The sequence below is a fragment of the Aethalodelphis obliquidens genome, unplaced genomic scaffold, assembly GCF_003676395.1.
Source record: "Aethalodelphis obliquidens isolate GAN/ISIS:26980383/991018 unplaced genomic scaffold, ASM367639v1 scaffold24, whole genome shotgun sequence".
Taxonomy (NCBI): Eukaryota; Metazoa; Chordata; class Mammalia; order Artiodactyla; family Delphinidae; genus Aethalodelphis; species Aethalodelphis obliquidens.
Window position 1 is genome coordinate 19,695,811 of NW_020837968.1, and position 18,831 is coordinate 19,714,641.

The following is an 18,831-nucleotide window of genomic DNA, read 5'->3' on the forward strand; positions in this document are numbered from 1 at the left end:
GGCTTGCTTGTCCCAAACTGCAATTCTCTGCTATTCCCAAATAAACCCATTTTTTCTGGTAAAATAATTGACTTTTACTTTTAAGATCAACAAGTTGATACAGAAAATGTACAAAGAACTCATAAACTCAATGGCAAAGAAACAAACAATCCTATCAAAAAATGGGCAGAGGAGCTGAATAGACATTTTTCTAAAGAAGACATATAAATGGCCAACATGAAAAGGTGCTCAACATCACTTATTATCAAGGAAATGTAGATCAAAACCAAAATGAAACATTATCTCACACCTGTTAAAATGGTTTTCATCCAAAAGATAAGAAATAGAAAGTGTTGGCAAAGATGTGGTAAAAAGGGAACCCGTGTGTACTATTAGTGAGAATGTAAATTGGTGCAGCTACTATGGAAAACAGTATGGAGAGTCCTCAAAAAATTAAAAATAGAACTACCATATGATCCAGAAATTCCACTTCTGGAATTGTATATATACAATAGAATACTTTTCAGCCACAAAAATAAATCTTGCAATATGTGACAATATGGATTGGATCTTGAGGGCACTGTGCTAAGTGAAATAAATCAGACAGAGAAAGACAAATACAGTAAGATCTCACTTACATGTGGAATCTAAAACAAAAACAACAATAACAACAAACTGAACTCACAGATATAGAGAAGACTGGTGGTTGCAAGAGACGGGGGTGCAGGGTGGGTTAAAGAAGGAAAGATGGTCAAAAGGTACAAACTTCCAGTTATATAATAAATAAATACTGGGGATGCAATGTACAATGTGGTGCTGTTATTACAGTTAATAATACTGTATTGTATATTTGAAAGTTGCTAAGAGAATAGATCTTACAAGTCCTCATCACGAGAAAAAAGAATTTATGACTATATGCGGTGATGGAAGTTAACTAATCTTACTAAGGTGACTAGTTCACAATATATACAAATATTGAATCATTATGTTGTACACCTGAAACTAAGATAATGTTACGTGTCAATCATATCTCATTAAAAAGCCAAAAAACAAAAGAAGAAAACAAACTAAAAACCCAGGCAAAGGCAGTACAAAAAAAAAAAAAGAAAAATACAACAAAGATGAGTATCTCTCATGTATACAGATTAAAAATTCCTGAACAAAACAGTGGAAATAGAATTAATATATAAAAATAATTATACACCATGACCAGGCATGTGCATATTCCAATGATTCAATATTTCAAAATCAACCAATTTAATCCACCATATTAACAGGTTAACTAAAGAAAAAAAAACACACATGTTCATAGCAATCAGTGCAGAAAAAATATTTGATAAAATTCAAACCCATTCATGATAAAACCCTTAGAAACACAGAAATAGAGGAGAGCTTCTAAATTGATGAGAGTATCTATAAAAGTCCTACAGCTAATATTACAATTAAAGGTGAAAGACTTAATACTTTCCCTCTAAGATAGGAAAGAAAACCAGGATGTCTGTTCTCAACACTCTTCTTCAACAAAGTACTGCAAGTTCTAGCCAGTGAAATAAGGGGGAAAAAAACCCCAAAACATCCAGATCAGAAAGGGCAAAAGAAAATTGTTCCTATTTGCAGATGGATGATGGTCAGCACAGAAAATCCCAAGAAATCTTAAAAACAAACAAACAAACAAAACAAAAAACCAAAAATCCCTCCTAGAACATATAAGTGAGATAGACTTACGTAAATAGGTTTTTCCGAATCCATATCACTTCTTTGAAGTGATACGGATCACTAAACATCCTAGTTGTGTCTTGTGTCTCACTGCTTTCTTAGTGCCAAAAAACTCAAATACATTCAGTGCCACTGATAATGTTTTAGTGTTGATATCAAAGCAAAGTAAATGATTCTACTTATCATATTCCCAATCTAACTTAGTTTTAAAAAGATAAAGCTACAGAAATTTGATAAGGAGATGTTTATTAGGAGGACAGCCACTTAAAAAAATAGAACAGCATAAATTATGCTCAAATTTAAAATCTCCATGTGCCTTAATATTGCATTTTAAATAATCCTTTTTGTAAAAGACACTGGGTCAGATCCTTCTTTTCTTCACTTATTTTGGCCTAAAACTACTTTTCTAGAGCGGTCTGACTATTCTAGCCAAAATAGTACCTTCTCTCTCTCCCCTTACTCTTACTGAGATCATGTGATGCCTCTAAACCCTGCAGAAGGCTCCCATTTCACCCACAGAACAAATCAAAGACCTAACAGTCAGTAAGACTCCACTGATCAGGCAATGAGCCCTCTCCACCTGTTTAATTTCTCTACCCTCATGTCCATCCATTCCACCTGCTTGCTCATTCTGCTCTAGCCTTGCTGTCCTTTTATGTTTTATTTGAACTCACGAGGCACATTTTGACAGTAGGGCCTTTGCACTGGCTGATCCGTCTGCATGTAACGTGTGTTTCCCATTTAACTGCATGGCTAGGCCCCTTAACTCCTTCAATATTTTTCTCACATGGATCACACTATTTAAAATTATAAAACACCTCATCTTACACTTTTGACCCATTCTCCTTAATCTTTTCTATTTTTAAGCACTTATCACCTTCTAACATACTGTATCATTTACAAAGTTACATAGTTATTGTTTAATGTCTGTTGTTTGCCCTCCACCCCAGCAAGGACAAAGATTTTTATCATTTTGTTCAGTACTGCATCCCAAGATCATAAAACAACACCTAGTACATAGTAGCTACTCAATAAATATTTGTTGAATGAATGGAATAAATTAATAAATGGATGTAACAGGCATATCAACAATTCAAAATTAATTTTAATTAACCTACACTGAAAAATGAACTACTCATATAAATGCTTTGCCAGACAAATATCCCAAATGAATAGGTCCTCCAAAAAGTCATCTTTTTTCATGTAATTCTGGGTAAGGTGCTCCTCCTGTGTACTCTCTATGTACCTATGTTTATTTTTCTTCTGGCCTTTTAACATGTACTGCAAAAAACTATTTGTTTGTCTTTTCCCAAGACCAGAACATGAGCTCCTTGAGAGCAGAACCATTTTATTTGCTTTTCCCTCACTGGCACATAGCTCACATCATGTAACACATAACAGGTACTCAATAAATGTTTTGTGCGTGAATAAACATTTTAAAATGTCTACTAAACAGAATTAATAATGAATCACAGAAATTTACCTCTTAGTTGTTTCCTTAGTTTTTCAATTTCTTCTTTTAAGTTTTTGATTTCTAAATCTTTACTTGCTGTTAGGGGACCATCAGCAGTTGAATACTGCAGAGCCTGGACAGTCTGTGTTGACTCTTTAAAAAAGAAAAGAAAGAATGAAAAATATGCTCATATTCTAAATTTTAAAAACTAAGAGCAATATATTTCTTTCTAGAGAAATCCTTATTTAATTGTACTGATCGAAGCATATACCTACTGACAAAAGCATGTAAACACATTAAAATTAAACCACAAAACTCCATTGCATGTTGTTAAAATTATACGTAGGAAACAGTCTACCTTCTAATATGCGAGGTTTTCAGTTTTAAATACTGTTGGTACATTCTGCCAGTGAGTAAACTATTCAGCCCCCTTTCATCCTAGCATAAAATGTCATCATGTGATAACCCAACAACATATGTCAGATGATGCACGAAAAACTGAGCCTGGTGTATGAAGAGAGGTTTAGAGATGTTAATATACAATATGTATAAGTGCTGGCCTTCCAAATTTTATATATGAACACTGAGGTCCACCTATTGACGACTTGGCTCATCAACTTAGTTAAAATAGGGATTATTCATTTAACTTGTGGTTCTAATGAGAAGATGCAAGGTACTAAAGAAACATTAAATCTAGTGAAGCTCATTCCCAGATACCATTAAAAGATGTGGAAAAAAAAGAAATGGTCCTAAAACAGTTACTCTGCTAGCTTATAGAGGGACCCCAAATAGTAAATCTCTACCTCACCATAATTTTTTGTTAGTACAAATCATTTACTGACTGCTTTAGATTACTAATATTATTTATATATTGTTTTACATAACTTATATTACTTATATATTTATATTATTTATATATATATTTAAAACTCCAAGGGACTGTGACCTTCAGAGGATGGAGATTTCCTAATTTATCTTCATCATCTGTACAGAGAACAGTATCATGATATTCATATGCATGGTGGTCAATAAGTATTTGTTAATTTGAATTAAAGATGTAAGATATACCATATTGTGCATTCAATCATGATCTTCTACATCCAATAAGTATTTCTTACACATTTTCTTTTTCTTTCGATTCAAGACATGTTGAAAACTGGTACTTTCTGTATTTATTATTTTTAAAAGAATATCCTTTTTTTTAAGGACATCTAGGTTGGGAGCAGAAAATGGGGAGAATAAAAACATCCACTGGACATTAGTAGTTTTTTTCCTTCTACACCCCACACACTGCAGGGTATGGAGGTGGGATAGGTATCCTTCCTCCTCTTTGTCACCTCTGTCCTCCCTATAAACCTCAGGTCTGCTAAAATGCCCATTACTTGGGGTTTTTTTTTAACTTTTTATTTTATATTGGAGTATAGTTCATTAACAACATTGTGTTAGTTTCAGGTGTACAACAAAGTGATTCAGTTATACATATACATGTATCTATTCTTTTTCAAATTCTTTTCCCACTTAGATTTCTACAGAATAGGAGGCAGAGCTCCCCGTGTAATACAGTTTGGGACCGATATGTACCCACTGTTATATTTAAAATGGATAACCAACAAGGACCTACTGTATGACCCATTACCTGTTTATTACAGTTATCCACTGCCCTTCCTTCCATTACAACTCTTTTTATTATTATTCTTAGTGACTTTAACAATAAAAGAGACGATCTACCCAACTGACTTCACAGGCACACAAACCCCTTATGCAGACACTGTTGAGGCTGTTTACCCAGCAGCTACCCCTCTCTTCCTGCTTGTGCACCAAATTCAGGTATCAGGCTACAGTGTGCTTAGGCAAGGTAGGCTCAGCCGAAAGGAAGAAGGCTTCCATCAGTCATGCCAATCTCATTCTACATTGCCAGGACTGGTTAAGAATTAGGCACGTGAACTAGTTAGAATGAATGGTACCTTGAGAGGTCCCGTTAAGTGAGACATGTATGAAAGGAAATGAACCTTCCTTTTTTTTTTCTTTTTTTGGTCTTTGGATGTGTGAAGTCATGAAGTCTGGAACTTTGACAGTAATGTGGAATCATGAGGGAAAAGCCAAGAAAATCACAGAGAAGCTAACCCTGATAAGAGCACGGAAACTGTGTACTTTTGATTTCTTAAGTGAGGTAAGAAATCTGTATTACTTAAGAATTCTATTACTTGCTGCCTAAAACAACCTAGCTGGTAGACGTCTCTCCAGCACAACCACCCAATCTACTGGTCATGCCCTAGACCTGTGGCTTTGACCTTACTTAGAAATGTGCATGTGTGCGGGGGTGGGGAGGTGGGGAATGGAGGTTGGGGTGGGCTCCTAGGAGACTGCTACAGACTTTTACTGCTGGGGACCAATGTGAAACAGTCTCTCACATCAAAGAATTACCCTGCCCCAAATGCTTGTAGTTCACCTACTGAGAAATGCTGCTGTCATTATTAATAACTATATAGCCTCCAACATCCTGATTTCAAGTAAATACTCTCTATCTCTTATATTTACAGTTTAACTTACTCTAGGGACCCCTTCAGTAATTTTTCATTCCCACCAAGAGTGCCAATCCACTGTTCCTAACACTATTTCCTTTTCTCTTTTCTTCCTTATTTATCCAGGTTAGATTCCTTGGTCCATCACTACTGCTGCTTTGCATACACATCTTGGATTCCTTTGCTCTTCTCTCCTCCACTGTACTTAGCCTAGAAGGCCCCAGTCTTCCCTAAATCCTACTCTCCTTCTACTCCGTGCTTTCACCTTAATAGCTGAAAGTGATGGAAGAAAGCCCAACCATTCAAAATTCATGTCTAAATAGTTTGGCGATGCCTGATGCCAACTAAAAATTGGCACTTGCCATCTGCCTCTAGCAGCCGCTGACCTTCAACACCCCCTGAAAGGAGATCAGTGTGGAGATAAGAATGAGGCACTCTGTGCTCTGGGAAACACTGGCAGAGCAGGTCTTCAGATAATTTTCAGGACAGATATTTTCAGGACAAAATTTTACGAGCCCAATTCTTGCATCTTCTCACATCTAGAAAAGCACTAAAATCATTAACCATGACATCTGCTCCTTGTGACTAGCAGCAACCTTCTGCCAAAATGTGTGCTTCACTGCACGTACCCCTCTTCACTAAAATCATATATAATACCTTCCCCCCTACCTCTTTGGAGCAGTTTCTCAGAGCTACCTGAAATGCTGTCTCCCAAGCTATAGTCCTCATTTTACCCCAAATAAAACTTGACTCACAATTCACACATTGTGCATTTTTTTCAATCAACACTGGCAATCCTAAAATATTTCCCTAGTCCATTCACTCCTCTCTCTTCTCTAAACTTACCATTTCACATCTTCTCTTTTTCTTGTCAAAAATCTAATAGGAAAAAAACCAAAAAAATCCCAAAAAACTAACACATTCTCTACCTTCCTTATTCTCAGCTGATGACCCTGCTTTGTATTTGATTTATCATCTGTTTCCTCAAAGTGGAGTGTAAGCATTGAGAGGGCAGGTATTTTTTTCTTTTTCTGTTCATTATTATATCCCCAGTCATGTGCAGAACAATTCCTGCCTAGCTGGTGCTCAACAAGTAGCTAACAAATAGATGAATCAGCTTAAATGTTAACCTATGCCATTGTATGAAATGAAACAGGTGTTAGTACCAAAAGGCAATGATCTAATATTTTCTGGGTTTGTTTTGGGCAAATGACACCAACTGTATGTAATGACACTCTCTAAGAACAGACTAAAGAATTTAAAACATCAAAAAAACCTGGGACATAGGAACTTCTCATTCAGAATAGGATGGAGTAGGAAGTAACAGGTCATTGCTCTATCACTCCTGTTGCAAAAAGTAAAAATACACTATATAATTTGAAAAAAACTTATTTTTACAAACATCATGTATCTGGGAAAGCAAAGAGAACTAAGTAAAATAAACCAGAGAGGGATGAGCCATTCTAAGGTGAAAAGGCCATGACAGCTGCCTCTTACCTCAGAATCTTATCCAATTCTGTGAGCACATGAATTGAGGGATAGTACGCTGGAAAATAAATGACAAATTCTGGAGAATGGGTGGGCTGGTGCAACAATTTGGAAACTTCAGAATCCCTAAATATGCAGTGGTATTTTCCTCATGGTATATTTGCTGTATCTGGAGACTGTATGGGAGGTTAAGGAGCTTCTAAAAGTCAGACCAAAGTCTCCTACAGTATTGAAGTATTTCAGAGACAAAGTCTTGCTTGAGGAAAAGAGCCTATTTCAAACACATGGCCCATCTAGACATTTGCCAAATTTGTAAGTGGCATGGGGGAAGAGTCTGAAGGTCAGAATAAATCTCTCACAGTTGATAGAGCAAATCCAAACCAGGTTCCAGCTAGTTTTCCTTCATGACATTTGAAACCAGAAGTAGGTTGAATCTAATTAAAACTGCAACCCAGCCTTGTCCTAGTTCAATTCCTGATTGGACCAAAAAAAAAGGGAAAACCCTCTCTGGAGTGAAAATAACATAATAACATCATTCTCTATGTTATTTATATTCATGATATTTGTCATACAATAAAAATTGAGACATTTGGAAAAGTAGGAAGGTGTGATCATTAATCAGAAGAAAAAACAGAAAGAGAGACACACACAGATGGTTCAGGTGTTAAAATTAGCCGACAAGACTTTAAAATAAATATTATCAATATGTTAAAGAAAACATAGGGGAAAAAAGACAAAAGAGTGGGAAATTTCAATGCAGAACTGAAAACTATAAGAATGAATCAAATGATTATTCCTTAACTAAAAGAGACAATATTTGAAATTAAGACTCATTGAATGGGCTTAACATCAGAACAGATACAGCAGACGACAAGACAAATGAACCTGAAAGCAAGTGAATAGAGAATATCCAAATTAAGCACAAAAAAACCTAAGAATGGAAGAAACAGGACTGAACATAAAATGAATGTGGGACACAGTCTAAGATATATGTAATTGGAGTCCCAGAAGAAGAAGAGATAGTGAACGGGACAAAAGAAATATCTACAGAGATTATGCTTAGAACTTTCCAAAATTGATGAAAGAGATCAATCAAGATTTCAGAAGCTCAGTGAATCCCCAACAGGATTTTCCATTAATACAAAGAAAACTACACCCAGGTAGATCATAGTCAAACTGTTTGAAAGTGAAGTTAAGGAGAAATACTTAAAAGCAACCAGAGGGGAGGACGAAAAGATACATTCAAGAGACCAAGATTAATAGCTGGCTGGCTTCTCAAATATAATGGAAGTCAGTAAACAATGAAATAATATCTATAGAGCACTGAAAGAAAAAGCTGCCAAGCTAGAATTCTAACCCAGCAAATATTCTTCAAAAATGAAGGCAAAATAAAGACATCTCAGGCAAACAAAAATGGAGAGATTTAGTTATAACACACACAATCATAAGAAACACTAAAGGAAGTTTTTCAGACTAAAGAAAAATGATTCTGGATGGATACATGGATCACTAGAAAGAAATAAGAACACAAAAGGGGTAAATTTGTGGGTAAAAAAAAGATATTTTAAAAATTAACGAGTAATAAATATTTAAAGCAAGAATAAAATAAATGTATTGAAACGTTTACAACACAGATAGAGGTAAACTATAAAACAACAACAACATAAAGGGCTGTTATAAGGGTCTTATATTGTTTGTGAAGTTGAAAAATAAAAATTATTTAAAAGACATGTAAAGACCTAATGGGAAAAAAGGGCAAGAACCTATACAAGACTGAATATCCAAATGAACAGTAAATATTACTTATTAGAGAAATATAAATTTAAAATCATAGCAAAACTCCACTATACAGATACCAGAATGGCTAAAATTTAAAAAGCTGACAATATCAAATTCTGATGGGAATATATAGCAAGTGAAACTCATACATTATTAGTGAAACTATTGATGCAATCACTTTTGAAAACTCTTTGGCAATATTTTCTAAAGCTGAAAATATGCTATCCTATGACCCATAAATCCTACTCCTAGGTAGATATCCAAGAGAAATAAGTACATATGACCATCAAGAGAAGGATATAACAATATTCACAGAAGCTATGTTTATAATAGTCTATATCTGGAAATAACCCAAATGTTCAACAACAACAGCTTAGATGATACAGTCTGAATACCTGTGGTCCCCCACCAAATTCATATGTTGAAATTCTAACCCCAAAGATGATGTTATTAGGAGGTGGGGTCTTGGGAGGTGTTTAAGTTACAGTTATAAGGACGGAGCCCTCATGAATGGGATTAATGCCTTATAAAAGAGAACCCACAGGGATCCCTAGCCCTTTCCACCAGGTGAGGACACAGCAAGAAGGTGCTGGCTATGAATCCTCACTTGACCATGTTGGCACTTTGATCTTGGACTTCCAGCCTCCAGAACTGGGAGAAATAAATTTCTGTTGTTTATAAGCCACCCAATCTGTTGTATTTTTTAAAATAAAAGTCAGGGGCTTCCCTGGTGGCACAGTGGTTGAGAGTCCGCCTGCCGATGCAGGGGACACGGGTTCATGTCCCGGTCCGGGAAGATCCCACATGCCGCAGAGCGGCTAGGCCCGTGAGCCATGGCCGCTGAGCCTGCACGTCCGGAGCCTGTGTTCCACAACGGGAGAGGCCACAACAGTGAGAGGCCCGCGTACCGCAAAAAAAAAAAAAAAAAGTCAGAACTCAGACATTGGATAAATTTTTTTAGTATTTGTATACAATGTAACACTGAACAGCAGTTAAAAGAAAAGGAACTATTGATATTTACACATGGAAAACCATGTTATTAAAAAAAGAGATACAAATGAGAACATACTGTATGAAACCATTTATATGAAGTTCAAAGGTAAAATTAATTGATGCTGAAAAAATTTAGGATAGTGTTTACTTCAGAGTTGTAAGCTACAAACTGGGAAGGAGCATGATGGAACCTTATCCTATGCTAGAAATGTTCTATATAGTGATTGGGGGGCAAGTTACATAAAAGTACACTAATATAAACATTTATGGGGCTTACAATTTAAAGTGAGTACTTGCACACTTTACTGTATGCATATCACCATTTAAAAATCAAAACTGAGTGACATCAGTATCATGCCCCTATGGGTCATTCCTTTTTCCTCTCCCTTCGATTTACAACTAATTGGACATCCATAACTGAACAAAATTGCTTCTGCACACCACACCAGGACACCAGAGATACATCCATATGTGTATCCAGAAGTGGGTAGACTGGACCTCAGAGGAGGCTGCAGATCCAAGGTACCGGCAACAGTGACCCCTCTAGCAGAGGAGGTAGAAAGTGAAAGTGATGAGTGAAAGTGCTGGGCTGTGAAGGCTGTGAGGGCTGCAGCTGGAGGGACCCTGTTGCTTTTCAGCAATACCCGGATTTCTGAGGGGGGGGTGGGGGAAGGGTAGGAAGGAAAGAAGGCAGACAAAGAGAAATGAAGGAATGCATTTCCTGCTGTCTGTCCACAGATTTCTGGACTCCTCCACTAAAAAGCCCCAGGTACTAAGCATACACCTCCTACACTCTGCCAACAGCTTTTACCATGCACACACTCCAAACTTCAGTGGAGGGTCATCTCTGGTAAGAGAAAGCCAAATTTTGTGCTATAGCGCCACCTTCTGGAAAACAAAAGAAAGGCTTCTGATTGCCAAGCTGCTGAACTTAGAATCAAAGTAAAGCCTTACCTAAAGAAGAAAGGTGTTTGCTACTTCAAATGTGATGGCAGAGGCACAGTTCATGAAACACTATGAAAAATCATGGTAACGCAGTATCCCCAAAAAATGACAATTCTCTAGGCAACCAACTCAAAGACACAGAATATTGCAATCTAACTGATAAAGAATTCAAAATAGTTGTTATGAAGAAATTCAACAAGCTACAAGAAAACTCAGAAAGGCAACTCAGTGAACTCAGGAATAAAATTAATGAACAGAAAGAGCACTTTACCAAAGAGATTGAAATTATAAAAAAAGAACAAAACAAAAATTCTGAAGCTGAAGAATTCAATAAGTGATATGAATACTGCATTAGAAAGCACTGGAAATAGAACAGATCAGATGGAAGAAAGAATAAGCCATATGGAGGAGAGGAATTTAGAAATGATTCAGGTGGAAGAGGAAAGAGAACTAAGTTTTTTTGTTTGTTTGTTTGTTTTTGCGGTACGCGGGCCTCTCACTGTTGTGGCCTCTCCCGTTGCGGAGCACTGGCTCCGGACGCGCAGGCTCAGCGGCCATGGCTCATGGGCCTAGCCGCTCCGCAGCATGTGGGATCTTCCCGGACCGGGGCACGAACCCATGTGCCCTGCATCGGCAAGCAGACTCTCAACCACTGCGCCACCAGGGAAGCCCTCTGTTTTTTGTTTTTTTTTTAAGTGAAGAAACCCTACAAGAGCTATCAGACTCCATTTAAAAGCCAAAATAAGAATAATGGGTATACCAGAAGAAGAGAGGGAGAAACGGGCAGAGAGTTTATTTAATGAAATAATACCTGAGAACTTCCCAAACCTGGGGAAAAAACCGGACATACAAATCTATGAAGCCAATAGAACACCTTGCTATCTCAATGCAAAAAAAAGACCTTTTCCAGCACACATTATAATGAAACTGTCAAAAGCACAGCGGAAACTAACACAACATTGTAAAGCAACTATACTCCAATTAAAAAAAAAAGTCAATGCTAAAGAAAGAATTTTAAAGGCAACCAGGGAAAAAAAGAAAGTATCCTCCAAAGGAAGCTCCATTAGGCGATAAGCAGATTTCTCAGCAGAAACTCTATAGGCCAGGGGAGAGTGGAATAACATACTCAAAAGTATTGAAAGATAAAAGTTGTCAGCCAAGAATACTCTATCTGGCAAAGTTATTCTTCAGATATGAAGGAGAAATAAAGGCTTTCCACATAAATAAAAGCTGAGGGAGTTCACCACCACTAGACCTGTCTTACAAGAAATGCTGAAAGGAGCTCTTCAAGCTGAAACAAAAAGTTGAAAGTACACAAAACTCTGATTAAGGTGACAAATAGACAGTCAGAATTAGAAAATTGTAACTGTATTTTACAATAGTGTGTTAAACAATTATAGCATAAGTGTTAAAGAAAAAGAGCATTAAAAATTACTGTACTACAATTTGGTAGCAAATTCACAGCATAAAAAGTGATCATCTGTGACATCAAAAATCTAAAAGGAGATGTAAAAGGATGAAACCTTTACAGGTGAATGAAGATAAGTCGCTATAGGCAGAAAAAGGACTATTTTATCAATTAGATATTTTATGTAAACCTCATGGTAAAGACAAAGCAAAAATCTAAAAGAGAGACATGAGACGTAAAAAAGGGGACAGTGAGCAAATCACCATGGAAAATCATCAACTTACAAAGGCAGACAAAAAAAAGAAGGGGAAAAAAAAAAGAACCAATGGAGATACAAAATAACCAGAAGGCAAAAGACCAATGGCAATAGTAAGTCCTTACATACCAATAACCACCCTAAATGTAAAGGGATTGAATTCACCAATCAAAAGGCACAGAGTGGATGAAAAAAAAAATCAAGTTCCAACTATATGCTGCCTACAGGAGACTCATTTCAGCTCTAAAGACAAGTAAGCTCAAAGTGAAGGGATGGAAGATGATATTCCAAGCAGAAACCAAAACAAAGTGGGCGTGGCTATACTTATATCAGACAAAATACACTCAAGCCAAAGACAGTAACAAGAGACAAAGAAGGTCATTATATATAATGATAAAGGGGTCAATAAATCAAGAAGATATAACAATTGTTAATATATATGCTCCAAACACCCGAGCACAGAAATATATTAAGCAAATACTAACAAACCCTAAGAGAGAAATAGACAACAACAGAATAATAGTAGGGGACATCAATGTGCCACTATCACCAATGGATAAATTGTACAGCCAGAAAATCAATAAGGAAGCGTTGGAATTGAACCATCTTTAGAACTAATAAATTTAACAGACATGTACAGAACATTCCTTCCAGCAGCAGCAGAATACACATTCTGCTCAAGTGCACACAGAACATTCCCCAGGATAGATCATATGACAGGACACAAAACATATCTTTACAAACATAATATTGAAATCATACCAACTATCTTTTCTGGCCACAATGGTATGAAAGTAGAAATCAGTAAAGAGACGAAAGTGAGAAGACCTACAAATATGTGGAAGCAAAACAACATACTTCTGAACAACCAATGGGTGAAGGAAGAAATCAAAAGAGAAAAAAATCTCAAAATAAAATGGAAATATGACATATCAAATTTGTGGGATGCAGCAAAAGTAGTTCTGAGAGGAAAGTTTACAGCAATAAATGCATATATTAAGAAATTAAAATATCTCAAATAACCTAACCTTACAGCTCAAGGAACTAAAAAAAGAAGAACAAATTAAGCCCAAAGCTAGCAGAAGGAAGGAAATAACAAAGTTCAGGACAGAAATGAATGCAATAGGACAAGAAAAACTACAGAGGATCAACAAAACTAAGCTGTTTTTTTGAAAAGACAAACAAAAGTGACAAAATATCTAGACTAAGAAACAAAGAGAGAAGACTCAAATAAATAAAATTAGAAATGAAAGGGGAGACATTACAAGTGATGCTGTAGAAATATAGATGCTCATAAGAGACTACTATGGACAAGTGTATGCCAAGACATTACATAACCTAGAAGAAACTAACACATTTCTAGAAACACAACCTATCAAGATTGAATCAGGAGGAATCAGAAAATGTGAACAGACCAATAATGAGTAAAGAGATTGAGTCAATAATCAGAAACCTCCCAACAAAGAAAACCCCAGGACCAGATGGCTTCACTGGTGAATTCTACCAATCATTTAAAGAATAATTAACAGCAATCCTCCTCAAACTTTTCCAAAATACTGAGGAGAAGGGAACACTTCCAAACTCATTCTATGAGGCCATCATTACTTTGATACCAAAACCTGATAAGAAGACCACAAGAAAACTACAGTTGACCCTTGAACAACACATTTTTGAACTGCACAGGTCCATTTATACACAAATTTTTTTCAGTAAATGTGTACTACAATACTACATGATCCCCAGTGGTTGAGTCTGCAGATGCAGAACCATGGTTTCAGAGGAATGGCTGTAAAGTTATATGCAGATTTTTGACTGCATGGGGCTTGTGCCTCTAACTCCTGTGCTGTTCAAGGGTCAGCATTAACCAATATCCCTGATGAATACAGATGTAAAAATTTTCAGCAAAATATTAGCAAACCAAATTAAAGAACACACTGAAAGGATTATACGGGGCTTCCCTGGTGGCGCAGTGGTTAAGAATCCACCTGCCAATGCAGGGGACACGGGTTAGAGCCCTGGTCCGGGAAGATCTCACATGCCATGGAACAACTAAGCCTGTGCACCACAACTACTGAGCCTGTGCTCTAAAGCCCGCAAGCCACTACTACTGAGCCCACGTGCCACAGCTACTGAAGCCCACATGCCTAGAGCCCGTGCTCTGCAACAAGAGAAGCCACTGCAATGAGAAGCCCACACACCGCAACCAAGAGTAGCCCCTGCTCGCCGCAACTAGAGAAAGCCCGCATGCAGCAACGAAGAACCAACGCAGCCAAATTAATTAATTTTTAAAAAGAGTTACAAGTTTCATGATTATAGATACATTCCTTCATTCACTAAAGGAATGCATACATTGTATATAACATATAAACATTATTGCAACCACTGTATATAAGTAAAATACATTGTATATAACATTTTTTGGAGAAAATAAAGCAGGAAAGTGGGAGGGGTGGGGGTGGTGGGACGAGGTAAGGCAGGGAAATCAGTTAGGAAGCTATTGCAATAATACAGATGAGAACTGAGAAAATATGGCAGGGCATCATATAAAGTGCAGTAGGATAAGAAGGGTTCCATTTTTCTTGGTAGTTCTATTTTCCTACCCCAGAGGTATTTATTCCCACACTTTTATATACATACATATATACCTGTGGGAAACAAATGCTATTTTGCTGTTTACTGTTAATTGTGTGAGTTTACGTAAATGGCATTATACTGTATTCTGTATAAATTTCTACAACTTGCTTTTTTCCATTTAATAAAAAATTTCTTTTCAAGATAAAACAACCACTTATAATAAATAGCATCTACACTGTGAGTCCAATACAAAAAGGGAAAATGTTATCTTTAAAATGTATTTACCTTGAAGCTTTCTACTAAGTTCAAGTTTTTCCTGTTCAAGGCGTTTAATTCTTCTTTCATAAGCTTCGGTTGCTAAGTTGTTATCTAGAGTTCTCTGAACATTAACATCGAGATCCAGTGGAGCGGGACCAGCTGTAACTCTTAAACAGCTCCGATCAGACAGAACACTGAAAAAAAGGGGAAAAAACGTGGGTTTACACTGAAACAATAAGTTTGAAGAGAAAAAGATAACCTTTTGAAATTGTTCATTTAAAACATCATTTGAACATCTAGTTATAGCTAGCCATCTGGAGTGATTACAAAAAACATATTTTTTTGCAAAATCACCATAAACAATTCTCTAGAAGCATTTCTGAAAATGAAAACTTAAATAGCCCAAATTCTCTTGAATTTATTTTAATAATCACAAATTATAAGATGAAGTTTGCTGAAGGGTTATTGGTAGCTTAAAACAATGTGACCACCTAAGTGAAACAGTAGTCAAAAGCACCAACCATGGTCCTCTTTGGAATTCAAAAGTGAAATGCCTTCATAAGCTACAAGGATATACTGTTCAACACAAAGAATATAGCCAATATCTTATAATAGCGATAAGTGGAGTATAACCTTTAAAAATTGTGAAGCACTTTATTGTACATCTGTAACTTATATTGTACATAAACTGTATACGTCAATTAAAAAAACTTTTAAGTGAAATGCTTTCTTTAATTCGATACAATTTAATTAAAAACATTTGAAGTGCTGGACATTCAGCAGTGAGCAAAATGCACAACACTTGCCCATGGAGCAAGCTTTATATTCCAGCGGCAGAAACAAAAATACACAAACAGGTAAAATATGCAATACATTAGACAGTGTTATATGCTAAGGAGAAAACATCAAGCAGGAAAGGGGGAAATGAAGTATTAAAGCGGAGTAAATAAAAAATGTAGATAAAGTGGTCAGGAAAGCCATCACTCAGAAAGTAACTGAATAAGTCCAGAAGGAATAAGGGGACCTGCCAAGGAAACATGAGAGGAAAGAGCATTCCCGGCAGATGAAATAGAAGTACGAAAGCCCTATCAACTATACTTCAATAAAATAAATTAAAAAAACAAAGAAAAAAGAAGTGCAAAAGCCCCGAGACAGGAGTATGTCTGGCACGTTCACGGGCCAGAAAGGAGAACTGTGTGGCTGTGAAGTGAGCAAGGGGAAGAATAGTAGGAAATAGAATCAGAAAGATAAAGTGAGCCTGTCTTGTAGGGCCCTATAAGAACTTTAGAGTTAAGATATGAAGCCACTGGAGTTGGGGGCAGTGAGAACTGGTCCTGAACAGGGCAGTGACATACTCTTGACTTATCTTTTAGCAGGATCACTCAGATAGGTTCAGAGAAATATAAGAAATGATGTTACAAACATCTGAAATAGGTGATTAAGAGAGATTTTAAGTAGAAGTGAGGAGAGAGGCCTCAGCTGAAAATACACATTTAGGAGTCATCAGCAAATAATACCAGAGCACCAGAGTATAAACAAAAAAGATCCAAAGATGAAGTGATAGGACACAGGGAGAGTAGGAGGAATGTGGAGAATGAGAAGGGGTGGCCAGAAAGGTAAGGAGAAACGAGGCAAGTGCTCTGGAAGCTAACAGGAGAGAGTGTTTTAATGGGAAGGAGCCGGGACAAATGAGATGAGACTAGGCAAATAAGTCAGACTAGGATTGAGAAATGATTGCTAAACTTAGCAACATGGAGGTCAGTGGTGACATGGATAAAAGCAGTTTGCATGAAGTGATGGGAGCATAACCTGACTGGAGTGGTGCCAAGAAAGAAGAGTATGAGAAAAATGGACAAAGTACAGACAACAATTTGAAGTAACTCTCCTACAATTAAGAGCAGAAAAATGGTTGGTAGCAGGTAAAGAAAGTTAGATGAACAGTTTTTATATTTTGCTTTAAGATGGGAGAAAAAACTGCATGTTTGTGAGCTGATGGAAATGATCTGTTATGCAAATGACACAGAAAGGGAAAAATTTATGATGTAACAGCAATGCGCTAAAGTAAGAGAAGAAAGAAGGGATGCGGCTTAGCTAGGGAGATCACACCGTCATCCATAAAAAGAAGACTACATGGGTCCAGCGGTGTGAAGGTGGTAAATGTGGTGATGTGAACTTGGGGAGGTTGTCTGCTGATCGCTTCAACCTCTCTGTGAAAGAGGAAGCGAGATCATCAGGTGAGACTAAGTATGACAGGGGTTTTAGAGGAAAAGTATAAAGTATGAAATAGTTACCTAGGAGAGTGGAAGAGTGAATACACTAGGGTAACACAGTATATTTGCCAGGCAGCAATAAGTGGCACCTGAGGTTGGTAATCATGAACTTAAAGTGAGACCAGTAAGAATGGACAGATATTTTTCTCCAGACACTTTGAACTGCACAGGTATTGGCAGAAAACGGAACTGTAATAATGAATGTCAACTTAGCAAAACCAGTGTTACAGAATAACAGACAGTCAAGGAATTGAGGGGGCACCCAAGGAGTGACTATAGTCATTCTCAATGATATTTAAGGAAAGGTAAGGAGGAAAGAGAAGATATGAGTGGAATGAGGGTCAGTGAAAAGAATGTTAAGATCAGTGGGTTGAAAGTTCTGATGCTTGACACCTAGAAAATATTTATTCAATAGCATGGGACTCTTCTAATTCCTACCCCGTTGCTAAGCGTTAGATTCTGAGCTCTCTATTTGTCCTCCAAAATGAGTTAAGATTCTTATATGTTCTATTCACTTTGTAATGTCTAACTTTTTCCAGTAGCTTCACCCTTTTTCTAAAAATTTTTTTACAAGGCTCTCTTATGCATTATATTTTTTAAAACCTCAATTCATTTTTAATTTGACTTAAATCATCCAAATCATGTTAACTTTTCAAACTTACCAGCTACTAGTATATGTAAAACCAACAAATGGCAGATGGTGACCAGAAAATGCAGTATGTGTTGGTGGGGGCATTGTTTCCTAAAGGAGGAAAAAACATGTGGTAAGAAATGAATAACTATAAACTGCAGGCTGGGCTATAAATATTACCTGTCAATAGTAAGTAGGTGACTGATCAATTTAGAAACATTGCTAAGTTTGGTACAGACATTTAGTGATAAAAAATTTAGACCATAAATATTGCTATTGTAGAATTCTAATAAAATGAAAAGGAAGATTTAAAGTCTGACGGATACTGAGTAGAATCATTATTCACATATTCCATATTTGCAAATTTGCCTAGTCGCTGAAATTTATTTGTAGCCCAAAATCAACATTCACAAATACTTTTGTAGTCATTTGCAGACACTTGCAGAGCAAAGAAAAAATTGAGTTGTGCTACGCACATGTTACCAGCTGGAGTTGAACAAGGAGACGTATGCCTTCTTGTTTCAGCTCTCATACTATAAACAAGTGGGTTTTTTTCAAT

At 36.7% G+C, this 18,831-nt stretch overlaps 1 protein-coding gene across 15 annotated transcripts in view; it reads right to left on the reverse strand.

The window, feature by feature from the left end:
* CDC42BPA (CDC42 binding protein kinase alpha) overlaps positions 1 to 18,831 on the reverse strand; it is a 311,334-nt gene that overhangs the window by 132,018 nt on the left and 160,485 nt on the right. For all 15 annotated transcript variants that reach the window (XM_027122374.1, XM_027122372.1, XM_027122377.1 and 12 more), the window contains 3 exons: positions 18,304 to 18,383; positions 15,399 to 15,565; positions 3,179 to 3,301 (listed from right to left, as the gene is read on the reverse strand). In XM_027122374.1, coding sequence (XP_026978175.1) covers positions 3,179 to 3,301; positions 15,399 to 15,565; positions 18,304 to 18,383 — 370 coding nt within the window. The remainder of the gene's footprint in view (positions 1 to 3,178; positions 3,302 to 15,398; positions 15,566 to 18,303; positions 18,384 to 18,831) is intronic.